The following is a 22,670-nucleotide window of genomic DNA, read 5'->3' as shown; positions in this document are numbered from 1 at the left end:
CTACAAAACAATCACTGTAGAGTAAAAGCAATAAATAAAAAAAACCTCATTGCATATGCATCTTGTGAAGGAAACATTTTTGTAAGCCTCACCTTGTCACTGTCATCATTACAAATATGATCTTGATGGATTGAGTGCCACTGAAAGGATGTACCAATGCTACCTACAAAAGAAGGTAGGAAAAAAAAAAAACAAGAAATCATTAAAATGATAACCCAATTCCTGTGAATGCTAAAAATAAAGATAAATTTAGCACACATTCTTTTTTTCTCCCACACACAAGAGAGACTTAGTTGCCAGACAGCTACATCTGGCAAGTAATTAATTTAATTCTGATAAAGCAGTGAGACATTTTGCACAGTATGCCAACCATGTCTTCATGTATATTTTTTCTAAACATTTAAACAGAGTAAAATTAGAGCTAGATCATCAATTCAAAACAAACATATGCCACAAAGTACACACACTCACATACAAATAAGGAAAAGCTACACACTTCACGCTTAGTATAGTTCTGCCCTATATTCTTTACTACAGAAAATTTTCAGCACCCTGGGTAGCCACAAAACAACACAGCCTCTTTCCAGCATTATGTTTAGAGTAAGAGTGGAAAATCCAAGGTCAAAGCAGAAAAGATGTAAAGGTATCTGCTTTGTTTGTAGCAGAATTCCTGTCTGCTTAAGGTCTTTCCACAGGTTTCTTTACGCATCGGATAAAAGGGACAGCACACCTCTGCAAAGGCTCACACCAGTCATGAGCCTTCGTCCAAGGAGGGAGACAAAATAATGTTTGGTTGTATCCATAAAGATTCTAAAACAGAATTACATGAAACATGACAGTGGGAGAATGAGCTATTTGATGTGCTGCTTCCTTGCTGAGAAAGCACAGGAGAGGGGTAACTGCTATTGTTGAATTTATGCCTCCATAAGATGACTTCTTCCTGCAAATACTGAGCTAAATTATTTTAAAAAACAAACAAACAAAACAAAAAAACAAAATGAGAAAAAAAGTCTAATTTGTAAAGCTACACCATTTAATTATTTTACTTTAAAAAGATCTACCTAGAACTTTTTTCCACAAGTTTCCTGTGGTCCTTCTGTTAAAATTTTGAAATGTTAGTAGTCCTACACTGTGACATTCACAAAAAATTCCATACAAAAATTTTGTCATAAAGCTTTGCAGTCCACTTGTTCTTTTGGACATGGACAGAACTGATCAAAAAAGATAAATGTTTAAGCAGGCAGCCAGCTATATCCAGGAATCACAGCCAAGTAGTGCAAGTTCCCCCAAAATCCCTCTGTATTTTGGGCGAGGGTTGAAAGAAGAATTTGCACTGCTTATTGCCATCACTACCTCAGGTAAGAAACAATATATTTAGCATTAAAATTGCATTTCCCCCTTGATTTCTAAAACAGAAAGTAAATAATGGGAGGGAGGGAAAATCCATTTCCTTCTTCACTCCTTTGCATATGTGTTTTTACACGCACACACACCGTCTCTAAGCAGTCTGGACGTTCTTGAAGAACATGCTGCTAACTCCAAGGAATATACTGTCTAATTGCCAGCACTATAATTATGCCATGTGAATTCTACTGAAGTTGGTTTAGGTAAATTTCCCTTCTTATCTTAGCCGTAGTACAAAGCTTAGAAAAAACAGTACTGTACTGCACAGGCACTATCCCAGCAGTCAGCAAAAACATGTTGAGCTCTATCCAGCACACAGCACCTGGATGCTGTTCATTCATGAGCCTGAGCCAATTCACATCATCGTAGGTTTGCTTCACACCAGTTGGAACTAGCTGGCTTTGCCATAGCTACTGGGAAATGATTCACATCACAGCAGCACACAGATACGAGCCTGGGGCTTCCAAGTTCACAGGACAGCTAACAGCGGTCAGTTTTTCCATCTGAATGTTTGAAGGTACAAATGCTGTTTGAACACCACTTAATCAGGCAAACTTCTAAATAAGTTTATTCATCCACTTAATATCTTTTTTTCAAAGCAAAATGTCTCCATCAAATCAGATTTAATCCACAAGAATATTCCAACATACCCTGACCTTATTAAAAGGAATAGATAATTTAATGTCATTTTCCTGAAAGTTCTAATAGAACCTTTAATCCCAACATGCGACACACTTATGAGTTCCTTCTTTTCCACACGTGAGTTGCTTCTACACCAAACAATTCTTAAATTAGTTTTTAATCTGCAAGAGTGCATGAAAGTTCACCAGTAGCATATTTTATTACACATACTACATAAATCCCTTAAAAGGGGTGGTCTCAAAAGATCCCACAGGCTAGGCAATATATAGCTCTATATCAGACTCTCATTTGTAGTTTACTCGCTTTCATTTTTATACCAAGACACAGTGTCTCTAAGTCTTGATGTGGGGGAGGGCCAGCAGAAGTGATAGACACCTCAATGCTTATAGAATTGTAATTCAATAGTCAGACATCATTCATTACAGTTCAGACCTATAACTAGCAGCTTTATTGATAAGTGTAGTAACATGCATCGTAATATAATGACAGATTGATTTGATGCTACACCACTGGCTATCCTACTGCTCTACCAATAATGCTGTGTTTTTTAATTAATAAACTTCTTAATTGCTTTGCATCAATTATATCTCAAGTCTTCAGTCACAAGGTTGAACTCAAATTCCATCCTGAGGCAGACAAAGCATAATTAGACATCAATGCCATCTATTTCTGCATGTCCCTTCCTTTTAATGTGCTCGTAGTTCTGCAGTGTCTTGGGGTGCCAGTGCACAGTGACCCAGAACTGTGAGCTGACAAATATTTCAGATTTCATTATATTTATTATATTCTGGTTTTAAATTTATGGAAAATATACTTGTGAAGAAAAGCATAAAAAACCCTCTGAATACAGGATTTTTTTGGGGGGGAAAAACACAAGAGAAAAAAAAATATACCCCACCACAATTCTATTTAAGATCCCTTTTTAAAGGAAATGCCTGGGTTTTTTGTGATCAACTTAATTTTTCAGAAATTTTGACATTGCTGTGGAGTAAATTTAAGCAAAAGTATTAAAACCCAAAGCTTTTATGTATTTTAGTAGAGATTTCTATTAGACAAATAATGGATTGTGGAAATGAATATAATTTATGTGTTTTTGTAAAACATATGTATATATATGCACACACACACATTTGTACATACCTATGCATATGTACAGATATGTATGTGTGTATGTATATATACACATACATGGAAATACAGTTTGTTATTCTATTATTTCTAGAAAATATTATATTAATTATAAATAGCCACTATTTAGAAGTGTTCACTCTTGCAAATTCAGAACATTCAAAATATTACAAGATTAGAAGATAGTGGGATATGAAAGACATCATTCAGACATTAGAAGACAACATTTCTGGAATAAGTTTAGTATAAAAGATTTGGCACATAAAATGAGGATGGGTACAGTGAAGTAGAAAGGTCTTACTTTTCTTTATCATTTTGTGCAAAAACCACACACTAGCAATATTATCTCAAACTTGTGAAAACAGAACTAGTAACTTCCCTATATTTACTTTTCTCATCATTACGCCAAATATTCTGTACTTTTTTCACAGTGGGAATCACAATACTGAGCATATCTATTAAATAAAAATTAAATAAAAAAAATCCTTTCTTGCTTGGTCTGGTAAAGGCATCTTTGCTGTTTTGCTTACAGATGCACATTTTTTAGCAAATGGATCAGCAGTGCAGAGGCTAAGGCAACACACATCTAAGTTCACTCCTCTGTCATGTCTTGTAAGATAGCAAGTAACTACACTCAACTTCTACAGTACCATTGAACTAATACATTATCCATTATGGTTTCTGTTTTAATTTTTTTCTGGAGTTGACGATGAAGCAAACCCACTTTGTTGTTGTTGTTTAAACTATTTGTTTATTTAGAATTCTGCTGGAGATCATGATGCAGCAAAACTCTGGCTGCTGAAAATTCATCTGCACTTCTGCACTAACCTGCACTTCGGAGATTCCAGAGTTACCTTAAAGACACCAAGAAAGTTTAATAAATAATGTCCTGAGAAGAGAAAAAAAGAAACCAACTGAATCCTGGAGAAGAAAAGCCAACAACAGTCAGCCCGAGGGACTTTTCTTATTGTCACACAACCAACAAGACACATAAAAACATTAAGTTTACTTAGTCCTTTTCATTGACGGGGAGGATGGGGCACGGAATCCCTTAACCTCAAACTGAAAATCCCACAAAGACAGGCTGAGAGAGTTGGGGCTGTTCAGTCTGGAGAAGAGAAGGCTCTGGGAAGACCTCATAGCAGCCTTCCAGCACCTGAAGGGGCTACAGGAAAGCTGGAGAGGGGCTTTTTACATGGGCTTGTAGTGAGAGAACAAAGGGAAATGGCCTTAAACTCAAAGAGGGGAGATTTAGGTTAGACATTAGGAGGAAATTCTTTCCTGTGAGGTTGGTAAGACACCGAAGAAGGTTGCCCAGGGAAGATGCCCCATCCCTGTAAGTGTTCGAGGCCAGGCTGGATGGGGCTTGGAGCAACCTGATCTAGCGAGAGGTGTCCATGCCTGAGCAGGCGGGTTGGAGCTAGATGATCTTTAAAGTCCCTTCCAAATCAAACCATCCTATGATTCTACAATTTTTGGACAAAACACTACTTCCTCTCCACAAATGTATCAGTATTGGACAGAATCAAGACTTGTATCACCATTATATAAGGAATGCCAAATAGGTTCCTTGGTGAAACTTTTTATCAATGCAGATGTCAGGATTCATTAAGATAAGGAAAGACATGAGTTCATGAGTTACTAGGGAGATAGCTGGTCTCTTTAGATAGAATTGACAGTGTAGAGGGGAAAAAAAAGAAAGGGAGGGAGAACAAAGTAAAAAGCACTATAGAGTTGAAGTCTTGAGATGGGAAGGCAAAAAAGGACTAGTTTTAAGTATTCAAAACACGCAGAACTCCTATCCCATTTGATTTACACTTATGCAAAACAAGCGTTTTCACTAAGAATGCTCCATATATTTTTTTTTTAAATTTGGAACCAATTCAAGCTCAAAGGCAAGCTAAAAAACCCCAAAGGGAACACAGTGTTAGGGATAAAGCTTGTCAGCTTTCTGCCCATTACCTCAGAGCAAAACTAAAGCAAAATATGACCTCTTGGATTAGGCTAAGATAAAAAAGATAGGCTGCAAAATAGCTCAGTTCTGCCAAATTAGAACAAATACATATGAATTGTTTAAAGCATCTATGCATTTGGATAATAAAACAAATATCCAGAGGTAGAGCTTCTGTATGACCTCCACATCACCTAAAACTTGTTCTCAAGCAAATTAAACTCATACATGGTGACCTTGCATTACAGGCTACATTATAGGCATTTACTGATAGGCTTTTCAAGAACAGCCATCACATACACAGTCACAAGTTGGTTTTGGTCCCTCTATAATGGATATCAGCAGCAGCAACACAGATGCAATAGAGCAGCTTTAGTTAGTAAATACAAGGCAGGAAACCTGGGAAACCCATCAGGATTAATTTTGACATAGCTTCAACTTTAACACTATTCACGTTACCAAGAAAAAAAAACAAACAAGTAGCTTGAGTTTTATCTACAAGATTCAATCATACTCAGCAGTTCTACAAAGAGAGCCAGAGACAACCAAACACAGCAGAGGATATGGAACTGCTTTATTTTTATTTTTTTCTTCTTCCCCTGCCCTATGCCCAAATGGAGTCTTTCAGGGTCTTCACAACAGATTTGTGTAATTTCTGGTGAACTACTTACCAACACCCTACAGTACAACAACAGTAAGACATAAGACACAATCCTGTAACTGTCAAAGATTTTACAGACATCTCAGCTGCTTTGTGCCAATTAGCTGGCTGCTATCACCAATAGTCTCACCAACAGCAGCCCTGAGCTTCTTTCAAAGACAGCACTGATAACGCGTTGGCCCAGCAGATGTAACAGATCCAGGAGCACTGATACTAAGGATTACCAGCTAAAGGCTCTGCTCCACAGCAACACAATCTGCAATACCCAGTTACAAAGCCAGGAAATCCTGTAGGTTTCGCCTTACTTTAATATTTAAAAAAACGCAACAACCCAGCCCAGAAGAGGCATTTTTTTGTAACTGAGGTATCATGTTTTTAAAGCATTTTCTTTCCAAGAAACAGATTACGATGAGACAAATATGAAGGTTTATCACCTTTCCCCCACCATCAAGAAAAATCAGTAGTCAGAATCCCAGAGGTGACCTCAGCAGCTTTCTAGTCTCTATCATCAATTTTCAACTGCAGTTTAACAAGGAAACACTGCTGGCAAGCTGAAAGGAACTATAAGACAATTTACAGTGTCCTGACTGCAGGGAGTAGATAAAAACCACCTTCATATCCCCAAACTTACACTGATTTTCAGACCAACTCAAGACTAATTGCACCTTAGGGCTAGAAGGTCCCATGCCTATTATAAGATGGCTTTAATTCTGACTGAAGCATTATCTCTGCTATAAAGCTGATTGAGTGCAGGGAAAAATGCCAGGAAGACTCTTATGTAAGCAACAGAATGTGACATGTGGGCCACTGTCCACAGCAGCTTTCCAAACCTGTTTCCTTGCTGCAGTGCTCAGGAGATGCAACTGTGAGGTCTAATGCCATCATCTCAAGCAATATCACTCCCTCTCCTGCAATCCAAGCAGTCTCCCTCCTGTGCAAGTAACAGGGCACTTATAACAGCCAGCTTTCCTGAGACTCAGCTTCTAACAACTAGGTGACAAAACTGTAGCCTCAAGTTACACTGTGACAACTCCAAGAAATGTCAGACCAGCCACCCCTTCACCACTGCCAATATCAGGACAATGTAGAGTAGCACCCTCCAAATGATGCACAAAAAAACAGGAGTTTGTATGTCTGTGACCATGTGTTGTCCTGAAAGTGGGGTCTTTTACCCAGTGTGAAAGGAGCCAATCCACACACTGAGTCCAGATATTTGCTTTAATATCCAGTTCTGCACAGAACAGGGAGGAGGGTGTTCCACGAAGCAAACCAAATTTACTGTAACACAAGGGCTACTTTTATACCCAGAAATGTGAGAAAGAACTTTATCTCCAACACTGTTCTATCACTGGCACTCACGAGTTGCCAACCAATCCCTCGCTTCCATTTAAAGTGATAATGCTCAGGAATTTCACTATGCATGCTCAAAGAGTAAGGAGCTTTTTATGAGTAGCGGGTCCCTCTGGTCTGTAGGTGTGAATGTTAGTATGCTAATAGCTCATTAATATAATGGTACAGTGATTTCAATTACTCAGTGTTTTTCCCCCCAGTGCCACAGGCTGTAACCAAGGCAAACTGTGGGGGTTGCTCTGTTCCCACCCCTTCCATCTGTCCAGCAGGCCTGTCTCCAGGCCGAGCTGGTGACTACTTGGGATATATTCTTCTCTAAGTCGAAGCTGGTTTTGTCAAATTCTTACTGTTTCACTGTGACCTATTTTTATTCTGTGTGTGCCTTATGTTCTCTTTTCTTTGATTTTTTCCAAAACGCAATTTCCCCCCCCCTCCCCAATTTTACTTATTACAATTAATAACTACACATCCCATATATCTGTATGCAATACACAGACATATACAAAGTCTCGATGCAGAAACTTGAGTTTGCCTTTTAGCTCTTAAATACAGTTAAACTGTTCACTCCCTTTTTCAAATTAAAGTGATAGACTCAGCTTAACATTGTATCTTGAACTCAGGGAAAAACAAACTCTTTCCTAATAAGCAAGCAAGCAAGAGTGCTGCTCTCCACAGCTACGACAAGAAAGGGATTGCTTTCCTTCTAAATCCACACATTAAATTGAACAGCAAAAAGAATCTTCAGAACCTTATGGTTTCTACCTAACTTTGATTTGTAATAAAAAGAGCATCAACAGCAGGTTTGAATGGCTTACTTGAAGCCTGCCAATATTTAACTGTCCAAACTCATACAATGTTAGTCCAACTAAAAAGAGATGCGAGTACAATCCTTCTAATTCAGTCATTTCAGAGCTACTGCAAATATCTCACTGCTTAAATAAATGACACTTGTACACTCATTGCCTCCCCAGAACCAGTCTGATTAGGAAAACATTTGTATATGCCACCTGTACTATTTCATTCATTTTATCTATAGCAATGCTCTTAAGCCTAACTTGCCTGAATCAGAAGAGTTCTAGGGCAAGAGTTGTATTTTCAGACTAGTGTTTGCAAAGTAGAAAATGCACAGAAACAATTAATGTTTTAATTTGGAGAGGAGCTTAGACTCTTTAATGATCTGCTCCCTTTAAAAAACCTGTGAGTTGAGTATATATTTTCTGGTGAGATACAGCCCTAAAATGCCCAACATACTTCAAAAGATGAAACCAAGAGAATAAGGAGGTTACATTATCAGTGATCTAGGTGACTTAACATCCAAAAATGTGATGCAACCCACTTCTACAGATGGCTGTCATCTAATAATCAACAATACTCTTCTGTTTGCAGCATACTATTTAGATTTTAGATGCTCTCTTCTAATTCAAGTGCCTTTCAAACTGCAGTGAAGAAGTTACTTAATAGTTAAACAGAATATTTTGCTACTTAGGCTGGTCAAGTAAGAGATGGTTGCAAAGTAAGTATATTATAGCAGTATTCTGGTTTGAGCCAGGACAGAACCGATTTTCTTCAGTGAAGTCTCTTCTAAGTGACTGCACCTGCTGAAATTAACAGCATGTTGTTCAGTCAGTGTCTGCTCCTAGGATGGATAATAGAGCCTGTCAGTTGTTTCATGTTGGCTCAGTGTTAAACCTTGCCAAGCTCTGAGAAGTATTTATTTTCCTATGCATGCAATTCTGACTGAGAAGAAGAAACATTGCATCTTGTCTAGGAGTTGCAGCTATGCTAGCTGCATATACTGCATATTAGGATTACCACTCTTCCCTCTTTTCCTCCACTCTTCTTTTTATAAACTCCAACAAACTGAAATTCCACAGGTTTCCAAATAATATACATTCACTTTGATTTCTGTTGTGGAAAGAACTTACTCCATGCTGGTAAGAGGTAGTACTTTTCAGCTGTTTTGTATGACTTACTACTGGCAACTTTTAAGGAATTCCTGAGCACACAGCACATGTACCCAAGAGGCTTGTGTTAAGTCCCTGGATGACATCCTAGCCAGGAAGCAGCCTAAGTCACCAAAGAAGAAAAAAGAAAGTAAAATACCTCCTGAACTTCCCTCCTTCCTTTTCCTCCTGCTTCCTCTACTTGGCAAGAAGCATGCTCCATGGTCCTGCTCAATAGTATACAGTGCAGGGCTACTGGTGTTTTCTGACTTCTGGTTTTCCCTTCCACCTTCTGGCCTGAGTCAGGCTCAGACCCATTATAAGGCTACTCTAAGAAAAACGCTGCCCCAATGATGCATGTATTTATGGGTATAGAGTATTCTCTGCCAAATGGCATTTTAGTTTTCAGTCAAGGCCTACTTTAAAGTAGAAATTTGGAGCCATTCAGTCAAGTAGCCATTAATTCAATCTGGATACAAAATGATACTGTTTATAACATCATTCATACTTGGTTTGCTACTTCAGAGTGAAACTTTAATTGTACGTATTTAATATACACGGTTTAAAAATAGTAGCTGCTCAAAGACAGGCTTGATTGCAGGACAGAGTAAGAAGATTCCCTGGCTCTGTTATCTTTGTGTCCTCCTGACTCTGATCAACTGAGTTCATAAAAACCACACTGTTTCTGGCTATCTGATGGAAGCACCAAACGTGCTGCAGATAATTATCATGCAACTGGGGACAAGGTCTACAGATTCAGAAGATGTTGTTCCCACTCGACTTGGAAGTCAGATACTTCAGCCTAATGAACAACCCAAGAATCATTTCCACCTGTCTGAGAAGTCATTCTCCTTAGATCTCTTAATACAAAAATCACTCTGAGGTTATTTTCTGTGAAACTGGCATCAACTTAAACTGCAGCTTGAAACATACTTCTTCTGCTCCTAGAGTACAAAAACATACTTTCTCTTAGCTGCTGTATTACAGGACTCCTGTGAGACTTACCTACACAGAAACTGATATTAGATAGTTTTTCATAGGCTGATAGTTCAAGAGACAAAGATTAAAGACAAACAATGTTTTATTTTCTATTCTCCTCTCCCTTGCTGTACAGTAGGATTCACAGCTCCCACAATGGAATTGGCTCTGATATGTATCAAGTAGAATTCAAAATTCATTAACAAACTAAAAGGAACCTAATTTTCTGCATTAAAACTCTGTGAGAGACTGGCACTATTGTCAACACGATCTGAACAGCATCTCCAGTTATGGTGTCTGGCCCACGTGGCAGCTTTACTTGGAGGTTAGTCACACAGTGCCCTCACTGCTCCCTGGTAGCTACTTCAGCAGGTGTGCTTCTGCACAAGTAGAGTCTAATAGATGACCTTACCCTGCATATACACATTTGACACAGTTCCAGAGTGAAGCTAACATTTATTTATACATACAAATAGTGGCGTGAGACTCACCACAGAAAATACTATCCAGGAGTCAAAACATAACATTGCCTTTTAAGATAAAGCCCCTCCTCTAGGAACTTGAGAATTCACTAGAAAAGAAGGCAACTTTCTTCCTGTTTTTGTTATCTTACAAAAGGAGGCTTACAGCAGTACCATAAGTCCAAAAGATATCTAAACAGTTATCTGAAAGCATACACAAACAGATATAGAAGAAAGAAAACAAGTATTTCAAAAACTGAAGGTGGTTCTCAGAACACAAATTAAAGCTGGCAAGCCACAAAACATTTTAAAAAATAATAATATTTTAATCTTTTCAGATTTTATCATCAGCTATGTGTGGCTGAAGTAAGAGATGCAGACAAATACCCAGAACAACTACATTAAAAGCCAGGTACGAGCAGACAAGAGCATACAGATACCCTTAAGAGTGCTATATTCCCATCCCTTTAGCACTTTATGCTAGTGGTTTTGAAGATCCAGCTCTCTTGAGCTTCTGAGTCTCCTGAATGCAAGTTATTTTCCAAAGATACCTGAAACTTCAAGCCATTTGTTTTCCTCTATTTGTATGACACTATTAAACTAATTCCCTTGAAATTCATCTTCTCTTGAGAACCTCAGTAAGACTCTGTAAAACCACAGATTGCTTATCCAAACTGCCTAGGACCTTCTTTTTGGATACAGTGAAAAAATGCTTTCTTTGTCTTAAATTATTTGTCACCATTACAACATAAAGTTGTTATCATCATTACAATAAAAAACAAGCACAGAAGTTAAACTCTAAACCTTAGCTTATTGCCTCCCTCCACTTTCTTTATGGCATCACTCTCCAAATCAGCAAATCCAGCATTACTTTGCACCAAGTTTTGTTTTGCTTTAAAAAAAACCCAAACCTTAAAGCTCCCACACATCCTAGTCTGAAGAAGAGAAAGCTTCTGTGGTAAAAATATTGCTAGTCCTGCCTGACTCATACAGACTGTAACACAGACAGGAAACAGCAATCCAGACTATGCATTTGTGATCAGCATTTTCCAGTTTTGTAATGAAAAAATGTCAGAGAAATCCTGGAACCAACATTTTGAATATATCTCATTTAATAAATAAATACATATTTTCACTGCATGTCAAGGCACTGCATACTTAGGAACTGACTTGAACACAATTAGGATTTGTTTTGAGAGAAGCAAGAGTTAAGAAGTACTTTGTTACTGTGTATGAGCTTTCCAAAACCCCAATCTCCCTGCAGCTGGTAAGTGCTTACTACTGCAATGTACATTAATTATCAGTTTGAGTGGCTTGCTGAGACAAAATTAAAAAGTTAACTTATATTTTGTGGGCCATGAAATAACTTTTTCTTTTCCTGTCTTTCTTGGTCTCATTCCAGTTGGTAAGCATTTGTCCTAATCTTGTTTCCAAGAAGTAACCACTTTAACTTCAACATTTTATTTATGTCTTTTCCTCTTAGATGTGCAGAGTAATACCAACAGTAGCCAGAGACACCACATCAAAATTTTTTAAAAATAAAGAAAATATTTTGTAACATTTTTGCTCCCTGAACAAATCAGGTTATGATGATAATACCCAGGTTACTTGGAATGAAAAGAAGGAAAGGTTGACAGCCCACCTCTTTTATCCCAGTGCTGCAGGTTTAGGATAAAGGAGATTTCAGTTCCACAGTATATCAGAGTTTTCCTCCCTTTCTGAATATATCATGCCTCCATCCCATAAGGTTTTCATAAAGAGATAAATTTGCTGAGGAACCTCAACTTGCTTTATCACGAGCAGAACTATTATTGTAATCAATGAGACAAAGATTCTGAGCAAGTAAGAGGCATAATCTACACAGCTGAATTTTCCTCTGAAAAAGTGGGTTCTGTTTTTCTGGAGTACAGAAAGTACTGGAGTAAGGAAATTACATCAAGCTTTACAGCACAGCAATTCTGTGCTAATTTGTTGTGCCTCTCATGGGGAAATGCTGCAATTCCTTCCAACTCTCTTCTTCTTCTCTGGCTTTTGAAACCAAGGTTACTACCAAATACTTTATCCTGTCTTGGTATTCCTTTCCCAGATACTCCCTCTAACTTCTCTTGCATAGACATTTCCCAGCCCCTGACTCTATCTAGACCCCACTTGCTCATGTCCACACTTTGCTCATTTGCAAAAACCTTTTTCTCCCACACTGTCTATTCTGAGAAGGAAGGACATCAGTGGGTATACCAAGTCCCTAATTTAGCTCCAGTGCAAATTAGGGACACAGTTGTTACAGTCTTAACTTGTAGTTAAAACTACATGTGAATCACCCAGCAACCAGCTATGAAGAAAGCACCATGTTTGTTGCTTTCAATTTCCAGAATTTCTGAATTCTGCTTATTGTTTTTATGATTTTGATTTTTAAAGGCTCTCCCTTACTCTAGTGGAAATGGATTTCCATAAAGATGGTAAGTCAGAACACTGGCACAAGAGTTCAGGCTTCTGCCAAGTTCCACATGTTACGTAACTAGAAAATTTCACATTCAGAAATACTCTGAGAAACTTACCTAACCAGCTAAAATGTAATTCTGTCTGCCTTGGTGTCGTGGTTTGGGCCCAACACAACAAATAAGGAATACCCACATGGCTGCTCACTTAACTCCCCCCCACACCCACACACTCTGGGATGAGGAGGACAAAGCTCATTGGTCGAGACAAAGGACAAGGAGGGTTCTTCACCGATTAAGGTCCCGGGCAAAACAGACTCAGCTTGGGGAAAAAACAGCAATTTAATTTCATACTAATCAAACACACACAGGACACAGACACAGACAGAGCAGAGCTTGCATATGTTACCCCACCCCTCCCTTCTTCCCAGGCCCAAATAACTTTGTTCCCGGTTTCTCTCCCTCCTTCCCCCCAGCGGCACAGGGGGACAGGGGATGGGGTTCAGAGTCAGTTCACAGGCTGGTGGTTCCTGCTGCTCCTTCCTCCTCAGGAAGAAGGATTCCTTACAGTCCTGCCCTGCTTCCCCATGGGAGAGAGTCCTCCACCAACCTCTCCTTCATGAGTCCTTCCCACCAGGTCCGGAGCTGCTCCAGCCTGGGCTTCCCACAGAGTCACGGGTGCTTTGGGAACAGTCGCCTCCCCTGGTGCCGGGGTCTTCCAAAGCTGTGTGATCAGAGTCCACTGGCAGCAAGTCCTCTGGCCACAAAATCCAAGGCCACTGGCCAAGTTCACGCCTCCTGGAGCCTTCAGGGAATGTTCCACCACGTTCCTCCATGAGTGCAGGGAGACAGCTCCCATCTCGCCATGGGCTGCAGGGAAACTTCTGCTTGGAGACCTTCCTCCCCTTCTTCCTCACCAACCACCAGCACCGCTCTCCTCCTCCAGCACAGCTCTTCTCCTTCAGGTGCTCCTCTGCTCAGCTCTGGTCTCAGTTCTTTCGTATGTTAATGGCTGAGGTGCATCTATTGTCCCTCTAATGGCTCCTTGGCTGGGTTTGGAGCAGGGGGAGCTTCTCAGCTTCTCACCAGAGCCCCTCCTGGGCCCTTCCCCCGCTACCAAAAAACCCACCAAACCAGAACACCTGGACCTTGGAGATAACAGAACATTTCTTCTGAAGTCTTCCCAAATGTTGTGCTGGTAAAATTCCATCTAGCACATCACTATTTGGGAAAAAAGGTATGAAAAACTAAATACCATCTTCAGGTTTTGAGGGAACTATTGAATTTTGACCAGCTCAGCTATCAGAGAATTAGACATATATATGTGTGTGTGTGTATATATATATATCAGTATATATGTAACAAGTGACATTCCTCGGGGGTCAGTACTGGGACCAGTGCTGTTCAACATTTTTGTTGGAGACATGGACAGTGGGATTGAGTGTGTCCTCAGCAGATTTGCTGATGATACCAAATGGTGTGGAGTAGTTGATACCTTGGAGGGAAGGGACCATCCAGAGGCACCTTGACAGGCTGGAGAGGTGGGCCAGTGACAACCTCATGAAGTTCAACAAAGCCAAGTGCAAGGTCCTGCACCTGGGTCAGCACAACCCCAGGCACAAACACAGGCTGGTGGAGAATGGATGGAGAGCAGCCCTGAGGAGAAGGACTTGGGAGTGGTAGGAGATGAGAAGCTTGACATGAGCTGCCAGTGTGTGCTGGAGCCCAGAGAGCCAATTGTGTCCTGGGCTGCAGCAAAAGAAGTGTGGCCAGCGGGCCAGGGAGGGGATTCTGCCCCTCTACTCTGCTCTGGTGAGACCCCACTTGGAGTGCTGTGTACAGTTCTGGTGCCCTCAGCACAAGAAAGATATAGACCTGTTGGAGAGGGCCCAGAGAAGGGCCACCAAGATGATCACAGGGCCTGGAGCACCTCTCATATGAAGACAGGCTGAGAGAGTTGGGGCTGTTCAGCCTAGAGAAGAGAAGGCTCCGGGGAGACCTTATGGCACCTTCCAGTACCTGAAGGGGCTACAGGAAAGCTGGGGAGGGGCTTTTCATCAGAGAAGACAGTGATAGGACAAGGGGTAGTGGTTTTTAACTGAAAGAGGGGAGATTCAGGTTAGGTATCAGGAAGAAATTCTTCACTATGAGGGTGAGTAGACACTGGAATAGGCTGCCCAGGGAGGTTATGGATGCCCCCTCCCTGGAGGTGCTCAAGGCCAGGTTGGATGAGTTTTTGTGCAGTGTGGTCTAGTGGTAGGGTTCCCTGCTCCTGGCAGGTAGGTTGGAACCTGATGATCTTTAAGGTCTCTTCCAACCTTAACCATTCTATGATTCCATGATACACTTCCCCTATATAATTCCCTTTTCAAATAACAGCAATCTCTAGGACCTTCATCTTCTAATTCCATTATAAAATTAAAAAAAAAACAACAAATAATTTTTTTTTTTCTCCATTGCATCTCACTGAATCTGTTTGAAAATGCGGCCAGTCAACATTAAATGCACATGCTACCCAACACCATGGCCTGCCTTCCAGGCTGCTGATCTGATCCTACCATTTCTTCCTTTATTTAGAGAGAAGTTAACTCACTTTACATTCTCCAGCAATACTGGCAAGACAGAAAAATTCCTCTAAATTGTATAAAAATAACTGTATGACCTAGGGTGGAGGCAAAAAGCATTCAGGGATAAACAGGTTTCTTTTTCAGTGCCAGGAAAATACCTGCACTGCCCTATTGAGTGGCAATAAAAGAAATTTTCAGTAATGTCACGCACTATTTTCTTTTTAAGAAATATGAAAGTCCTTTGGCTGTAGCAGGTTCATTAAATGTTAAGAGAAGCACTCTTTAGATACATATCCAACACTCAGATTAGAAACCTGCCAGCCATGGAATGGGCTTATTTTGTAGACTGGAGCAAATGGAGAACTAAACAAAAATTTGATTTTTACATTTATTTTGCCTTTGTTAGACATTAGTAACTCTAGCAAGGGCACTTTGGAAGCTTACTGTGTAAGTACAAACACTCAGGCTTAGATGGATGGCCTTGTTTCAGTGCTAGTCAATAACAAATCTGTCTGGAGTGAGCACAGAGAGAGCACTTTATTTCCCCTATCCACTCCAACCTATCACCTCACAGCAGCCAGCAGTTCTAGGATCCATGACGTGCAGGTTGCATGTGGAGTGTTGATTAAAGAACAGTGATGGATCCACCCCTCATTAATTTTTCCAACCATTTTGGGACCACTATTTTTCATAAAAAATTTGAACTTCATTCAAATACTCCCTTCTGATAATCCTTGCGCCTTCCAAAAATCACCTACAATTCTCAAGGCTCTCAGCAGAAAAGAATTTTGTCCAAAGGGTACATTTTAAAAATTAGCTCTGACTAATATGCTTTCCTGTACTCATAAACACACTATTCATTTCAGCAGCTAAAGACATGCAGAAGCCAAAGCCTAATGTGATAAAGGAATATGGTTACAAAGAACTCTGAATTTCCATTTACTTCTCAGTTATTTGGAATGAACTGTTTTAGGTGAATCTGAAATCAATACTGTTAATATCCATCAAAGAATTCATTTACCTTTCTATTCAAGCAAAATAAGCTGGTGCACCCACACAACTGTGTTAAAGATTTGGAACCAAGTGGCCTAACATTATCAAGATTATAATCAGTAGGGTGGATAATACCAAAGCTAAATGTAAGGTCCCTTTTGCTTCTGTAAAATATGCAGCATACAGTCAGGTTCTCATTAATTCACAGCATACAAAAAGATTCTTCCATCTTGACCTCTCCTGAGACTCAAATAACCACACAGCCCCACTTTTGAGACTGGATATTCAACTTCAAGTGTTGTAAAAGATAAGATCACTCAGGAGTTCTCAAGTCAGCATCTTCATTCCAAACCCTTCATAATAAAGGAAGAAAAATGCAGAACAATGAAATTCCATAGTAATACACTGCCCCAGAAAAATCAAGATGGACCAAAATAATGTTTACATGCACAACCTTGATTCCAATCCCTGATCCAAGTAGGAGTCTTTGAACATCACAAACCAGCAGCTGAAGAGACGTCAATTTAAAATAATGCACTGAATTTAAACATAATCAAAGCTATTTTAAAAGATACTTGAAATTAAAGCCCAAGTTGTCTTCAATTTTTTAAAAAAATGACTGAATATTTATAGGATTATATGTTAGTCCTGAAGTCTTAGGATCAACCAAGACTCCGGAGGAAGTCCTCGGTTAACCAAATGAAGTTAGAATTTTTATGGGTGTTCCTTCAAAAGCTGAAGCCTTTTTTTCCAGTTTCAGTTGAAAACAGAGTAATTTCTCTCAGTTTAATAGCTTCCTATCTCAAAGATAGGAAATTTATTCTGAATTGTAGGAGAACACAGTCTAATTTTTGTAGACTGGAAAAAGAAGGCAGAGTGCAAGTGAATGCTAAATCACTAGTTTTATAAATATTATTTACCAAGAAAAAAATTTGCAACTCCCCTAAACATTTTTGGTTTATTTTCCTAAGATGTTTTATTCTCAGCACACTGACATGTTAACATATATCTGGCTTTTAAGACTGTTTTAACAAGCTTGTTTTCTAAAGTTAATTTCATTAAATTCCTACTCAACAGGAGCCCAACATCAATTAAGAAATAAAAAAATAATCATATAAAGGAAAAAACAAAACTAACCGCCTTTCTTTGCTGCCTCATACCTCCTCCTACAGCCATCAGCACAAGCAACCTAGCACGCATACCATGACAAGTGTTCTGTGATCAAGAATGCGCGCAGGAAGTCTTGGACCTTGCTGCTACCTGCCTTCATCAGTATTTAACTGACCTGCTTGGGGACTCATCGGCACAAAAAAGCCCTTTCCATGCATCATCTATGTTCATGCTCAGCAGTCACCAAAGGACCAGAAGGGATGTAATCTGAAAAGGTGGCTTAATATTACCAACTTCAACTGTAAATAAGATTTACCAAATTTCACCAAAGTTGCCACAGTTCAACTCTCTGGTATGGGTCAGAGAGCATTTTTCTCCCCCGCTCTCTTTACCAACCTACTATACAGAGAGGTATAATGAGAAGTATAATTTAAACCACTGTTAAAGCATCAAAAGTATGCTCAGGATAAGGAATAATTTTCTCTTTGTCCTGAGGACTACATCCACTTTGATTTTAAGTCTGTAACTTAGAATAATTGATTAACATAAATTTCCCAATATAGACCTGTCCTTTGATGTAATTAAAACATTCCTATAATTTCCTTATTCTTTGAAAAAACAAAGGGACAGAAAATCAAGCAGCCACAAATCCTTCTTTCACAAAACATGTGCAGCACAGAGCTTGCCTCTTAGCATTTCCCTGTGCTGTTCTACTCTGTGTTACAAGGAAACTGAAGTGCATAATAAAGCTAGGAGTATCATGTATTAGACAGGTTTATCAAAGATTAGGCAGAAGGCAAAGTGCCTTAAGCTACTAAACAAGTAAAATAAAATCCTAAATGGACCACAGTGCACTTATTTTTTTTCCTTTTCTTAACAGCAAGAGCATAACTATACTGGCCTGTTTGATAGTTTGGAAAACTTGGGGAGCTACCTGAACATAGTGCACAGTGTGACACAAATTGTAACTTGATTTATTTACTATCAGCTTTAAATGGACATGTTTACATGTATAAATATGAACTTATTTTTTAAAAAATCATACACTATGCTTTGTTTCAAAAGCAAACAAAGGTTAAAGCTAACTTTTATATATGAGACTGAGGCATTTTTTTCTGGCAAAATAGGACTTGGCCAATATAAACTGCCTTAGTGCTAAGGATTTGGTTACTAATAAACTCATACTAGCTGAACTCTGTCATACAACACCTCTACAACTCCCTACAAAACAGTCTTGTTGATAGCCTACTCCAGCTATTTCTTCAAACCTTGACTCTAAAGCCCACTTAAGAGTACACAGGGTTCACCTGCACTTTTCCAAAACTGTTGAAGCCAGCAAGCAAAACCAGAACCAGGTAAAATGCTACCTATAGTATCTCCTGAATGGGCTTCTCTCAAAAACACCGTATTGCAAAGTAATTCACAAATAGAGACTGTCTTTCAATCACTTCCTTGAACTTGCTGGAGGATTTTAACTACCCCGGCATTTGCCGGAAGGCCTACACAGCCAGCCATTCACAGTCTAGGAGGTTCCTCCAGTGCATCAACGATAACTTCTTGATGCAAATGGTGGACACACCAACTAGGAAAGGAGCACTGCTGGATCTTGTGCTCACCAACAAGGAGGGTCAGGTTGAAGTGGTGATGGTCAATGGCTGCCTTGGCTGCAGTGACCACAAGATGGTGGAGTTCAGGATCCTGTGTGGAAGAAACAGAATACCTAGCATGACCAGAACCCTGGACTTCCGCAGGGCCAACTTTGTCTTCTTCAAACAATTATTAAGAGAAGTCCCATGGGACAGGGTGCTAGATGATAAAGGGGCTCAAGATAGTGGGTCAACATTCAAGGACCACTTATTGCAAGCTCAGGATCAGAGCATCCCAAGGGGTAGGAAATCAAGTAAGGGAGCCAGGAGACCCACATGGTTAAAAAAGGAACTGCTGGGCAAACTCAAGTGGAAAAAGAGAATCTATGGATCATGGAAGGAGGGGCTGGCCACTTGGGGGGAACATAGGACTGTTGTTAGAGAATGTAGGGAGGCAACTAGGAAAGCTAAGGCCTCCTTGGAACTTAACCTTGCTAGTGAGGTCAAAGACAATAGAAAGGGCTTCTTCAAATACATTGCAGGAAGAACTAACACTAGAGGCAATATAGACCTTCTGCTGAATGAGGTGGGTGCCCTGGTGACAGAGGATATAAAGAAGGCAGAGGTACTGAATGCCTTCTTTGCCTCTGTCTTTACTGCTGCAGACTCTCCCCAGGAGCCCCAGATCCCTAAAGTCCCAGAAGAAGTCAGGATGAAGGAGGACCTTGCTTTGGTAGATGAGGATTGGGTTAGGGATCAGTTAAGCAATCTGGACATCCATAACTCGATGGGTCCGGATGGAATACAGCCGTGGATGCTGAGGGAACTGGCAGAGGTCATTGCTAGGCCACTCTCCATCATCTTTGGTAAGTCGTGTGCAACAGGAGAGGTGCCTGAGGACTGGAGGAAAGCAAATGTCACTCCAGTCTGTAAGAAGGTCAAGAAAGAGGAGCCGGGTAACTATAGACCAGTCAGCCTAACCTCCATCCCTGGAAAGGTTATGGAACAACTTGTTCTTGGCACTATCTCTAGGCATATCAAGGACGAAGGGGTCATCAAGAGCAGTCAGCATAGTTTTACCAAGGGAAAGTCACGTTTGACCAACCTTATAGGCTTCTGTGAGGAAGTAACTAGGTGGATGGATGATGGTAGGGTGGTAGATATGGTTTATCTTGATTTCAGTAAAGCATTTGGCACTATCTCCCACAGCATCCTCATAGATAAACTGAGGAAGTGTGGTCTTGATGATCAGGTAGTGAGGTGGATCATGAACTGGTTGAAAGGAAGAAGTCAGAGAGTTGTGGTCAATGGGACAAAATCTAGTTGGAGGTCTGTGACTAGAGGAGTCCCTCAGGGGTCGGTACTGGGACTGATACTATTCAATATTTTCATCAACAACCTGGATGAGGCAACAGAGTGTGCCCTCAGCAAGTTTGCTGATGACACTAAACTGGGAGGGGTGGCTGACACACCAGAAGGCTGTGCTGCCATTCAGTGAGACCTCGACAAGCTGCAGAGTTGGGCAGGGAGAAACTTGATGAAATTCAACAGGAGCATGTGTAGATTCTTGCATCTGGGGAAGAACAACCCCATGGACCAGTACAGGTTGGGGGCTGATCTGCTGGAGAGCAGTGTAGGAGAAAGGGACCTGGGGGTCCTGGTGGACAGGAGGATGCCCAGGAGCCAGCAATGGGCCCTTGTAGCCAAGAAGGCCAATGGCATCCTGGGGTGCATTAGAAAGGGTGTGGTTAGTAGGTCAAGGGAGGTTCTCCTGCCCCTCTATTCTGCCTTGGTGAGGCCACATCTGGAATATTGTGTCCAGTTCTGGGCCCCTGAGTTCAAGAAGGACAGGGAACTGCTTGAAAGAGTCCAGTGCAGAGCCACAAAGATGATGGAGGGAGTGGAACATCTCCCTTATGAGGAAAGGCTGAGGGAGCTGGGTCCCTTTAGTTTGGAGGAGACTGAGGGGCAACCTCATCAATGTTTACAAATATGTTAAGGCTGAGTGTCAGGAGGACAGAGCCAGGCTTTTTTCAGTGATGACCAATGATAGGACAAGGGACAATGGGTACAAACTGGAACACAGGAGGTTCCACATAAACATCAGAAAAAACTTCTTTCCTGTGAGAGTGACAGAGCACTGGAACAGGCTGCCCACAGAGGTTGTGGAGTCTCCTTCACTGGAGACATTCAAAACTTGCCTGGACAATTCCTGTGTGATGTGCTCTAGGTGATCCTGCTCTGGCAGGGGGGTTGGACTGGATGATCTTTCGAGGTCCCTTCCAACCCCTAAGATTCTATGATTCTGTGAATCACTGGGATCATTGCACGATGTCTGCAGCAAGAGCTGAACAGAATGAAAAATAATCAGAAGTGAGCACAAAATCACATGGCAGGAGACCCAGTTGAGAAAGGCTAAGCTAAGCTATTAATCTCACTGAAATCTGTCGAGATTTCAGGTTTTGCCTGTGCAAAAACCAAGATCACCAAAGTCATGCCTCTGTTTTTTTCAACTATGACAAACTGACTGTTCGTGCACAGTCTGTCTTCTGTGTTTGTGTGTTTCCAGGAAAGCTTTGAATAGTATTAAAATGGATATAGATTAAATCTCTAACATGTTTTCTTGACCTAAGTTTTACTGTTAATTAACAGTAAACAATTAAGTAAAATTTTAAGACTGTGTACATATAATGGAAACAAATTATATGGAAATGTTGTTGAATTAATAACCCAGCAAATTATATAAACAAAACATAGCCGTAGGAAACACAAATGCCAAATCCACAAAACCTCTACTACTTGATCTCTTACAAATTAAAATTAAATATTTAAAAAGAAACAAAGAAACAAAACATTAGTATTTCCTGTGGCCAGGAATGCCAAGTTCTATTGCCTGTAGTGTGTCTTCACCACAGAGTAATAAATTCTGCCATGGATGAGGTTACAGTTGCAGCAGAAATTTTTAGCTACAAGTACTAAAAATGGCTACAGCTTTTAACGGGTTTCATGAAACTACTAATTCCATTTTAAGATTTGAATTTACTAACCAAACATTTTTCCTATCCTTTTCTTGAGCAGTCTTTAAAGAAGCCAAACACCAAAACCAACAAACAAACCCAAAAAATCAAAACCAACCCAGCAAGACTTTGGCAAGGAAGGTAACAGTGTATGCGAAGGGCAGAAGGTAGCCACCATGAACAGATGCAGGATATTATGTTTTCCACTGACTAGCACAGCAACATCAGTGAAGGCAATACATACTTTTTTTTTTTCTGTTAAATTACTTTTAAACTCACATCACCTGCAATCTGAAAGGCAGAATTTGTGCCACAGTTAAGTGAAGAACTGGGGGATAGCAGCAGAAAGTAAAGGACTTGGAGTGACAGGGAAAAGAGGCACTTCAGAAGTGACATTACAGGCTGAAGGGACACCTATCTGAAGTGCACATGTACGAATACATG

The 22,670-nt window shown here is 40.2% G+C and overlaps 1 protein-coding gene across 3 annotated transcripts in view; it reads right to left on the bottom strand.

Moving 5' to 3' along the window:
* RNF38 (ring finger protein 38) overlaps positions 1-22,670 on the bottom strand; it is a 116,509-nt gene that overhangs the window by 51,801 nt on the left and 42,038 nt on the right. For all 3 annotated transcript variants that reach the window (XM_051642701.1, XM_051642699.1, XM_051642702.1), the window contains exon 2: positions 93-163. In XM_051642701.1, the coding sequence (XP_051498661.1) occupies positions 93-163 (71 nt within the window). The remainder of the gene's footprint in view (positions 1-92; positions 164-22,670) is intronic.

The sequence above is a fragment of the Apus apus genome, chromosome Z, assembly GCF_020740795.1.
Source record: "Apus apus isolate bApuApu2 chromosome Z, bApuApu2.pri.cur, whole genome shotgun sequence".
Classification (NCBI taxonomy): domain Eukaryota; kingdom Metazoa; phylum Chordata; class Aves; order Apodiformes; family Apodidae; genus Apus; species Apus apus.
Note: the sequence above shows the minus strand (reverse complement) of the source record. Positions and strands in the feature narration are given on the sequence as shown.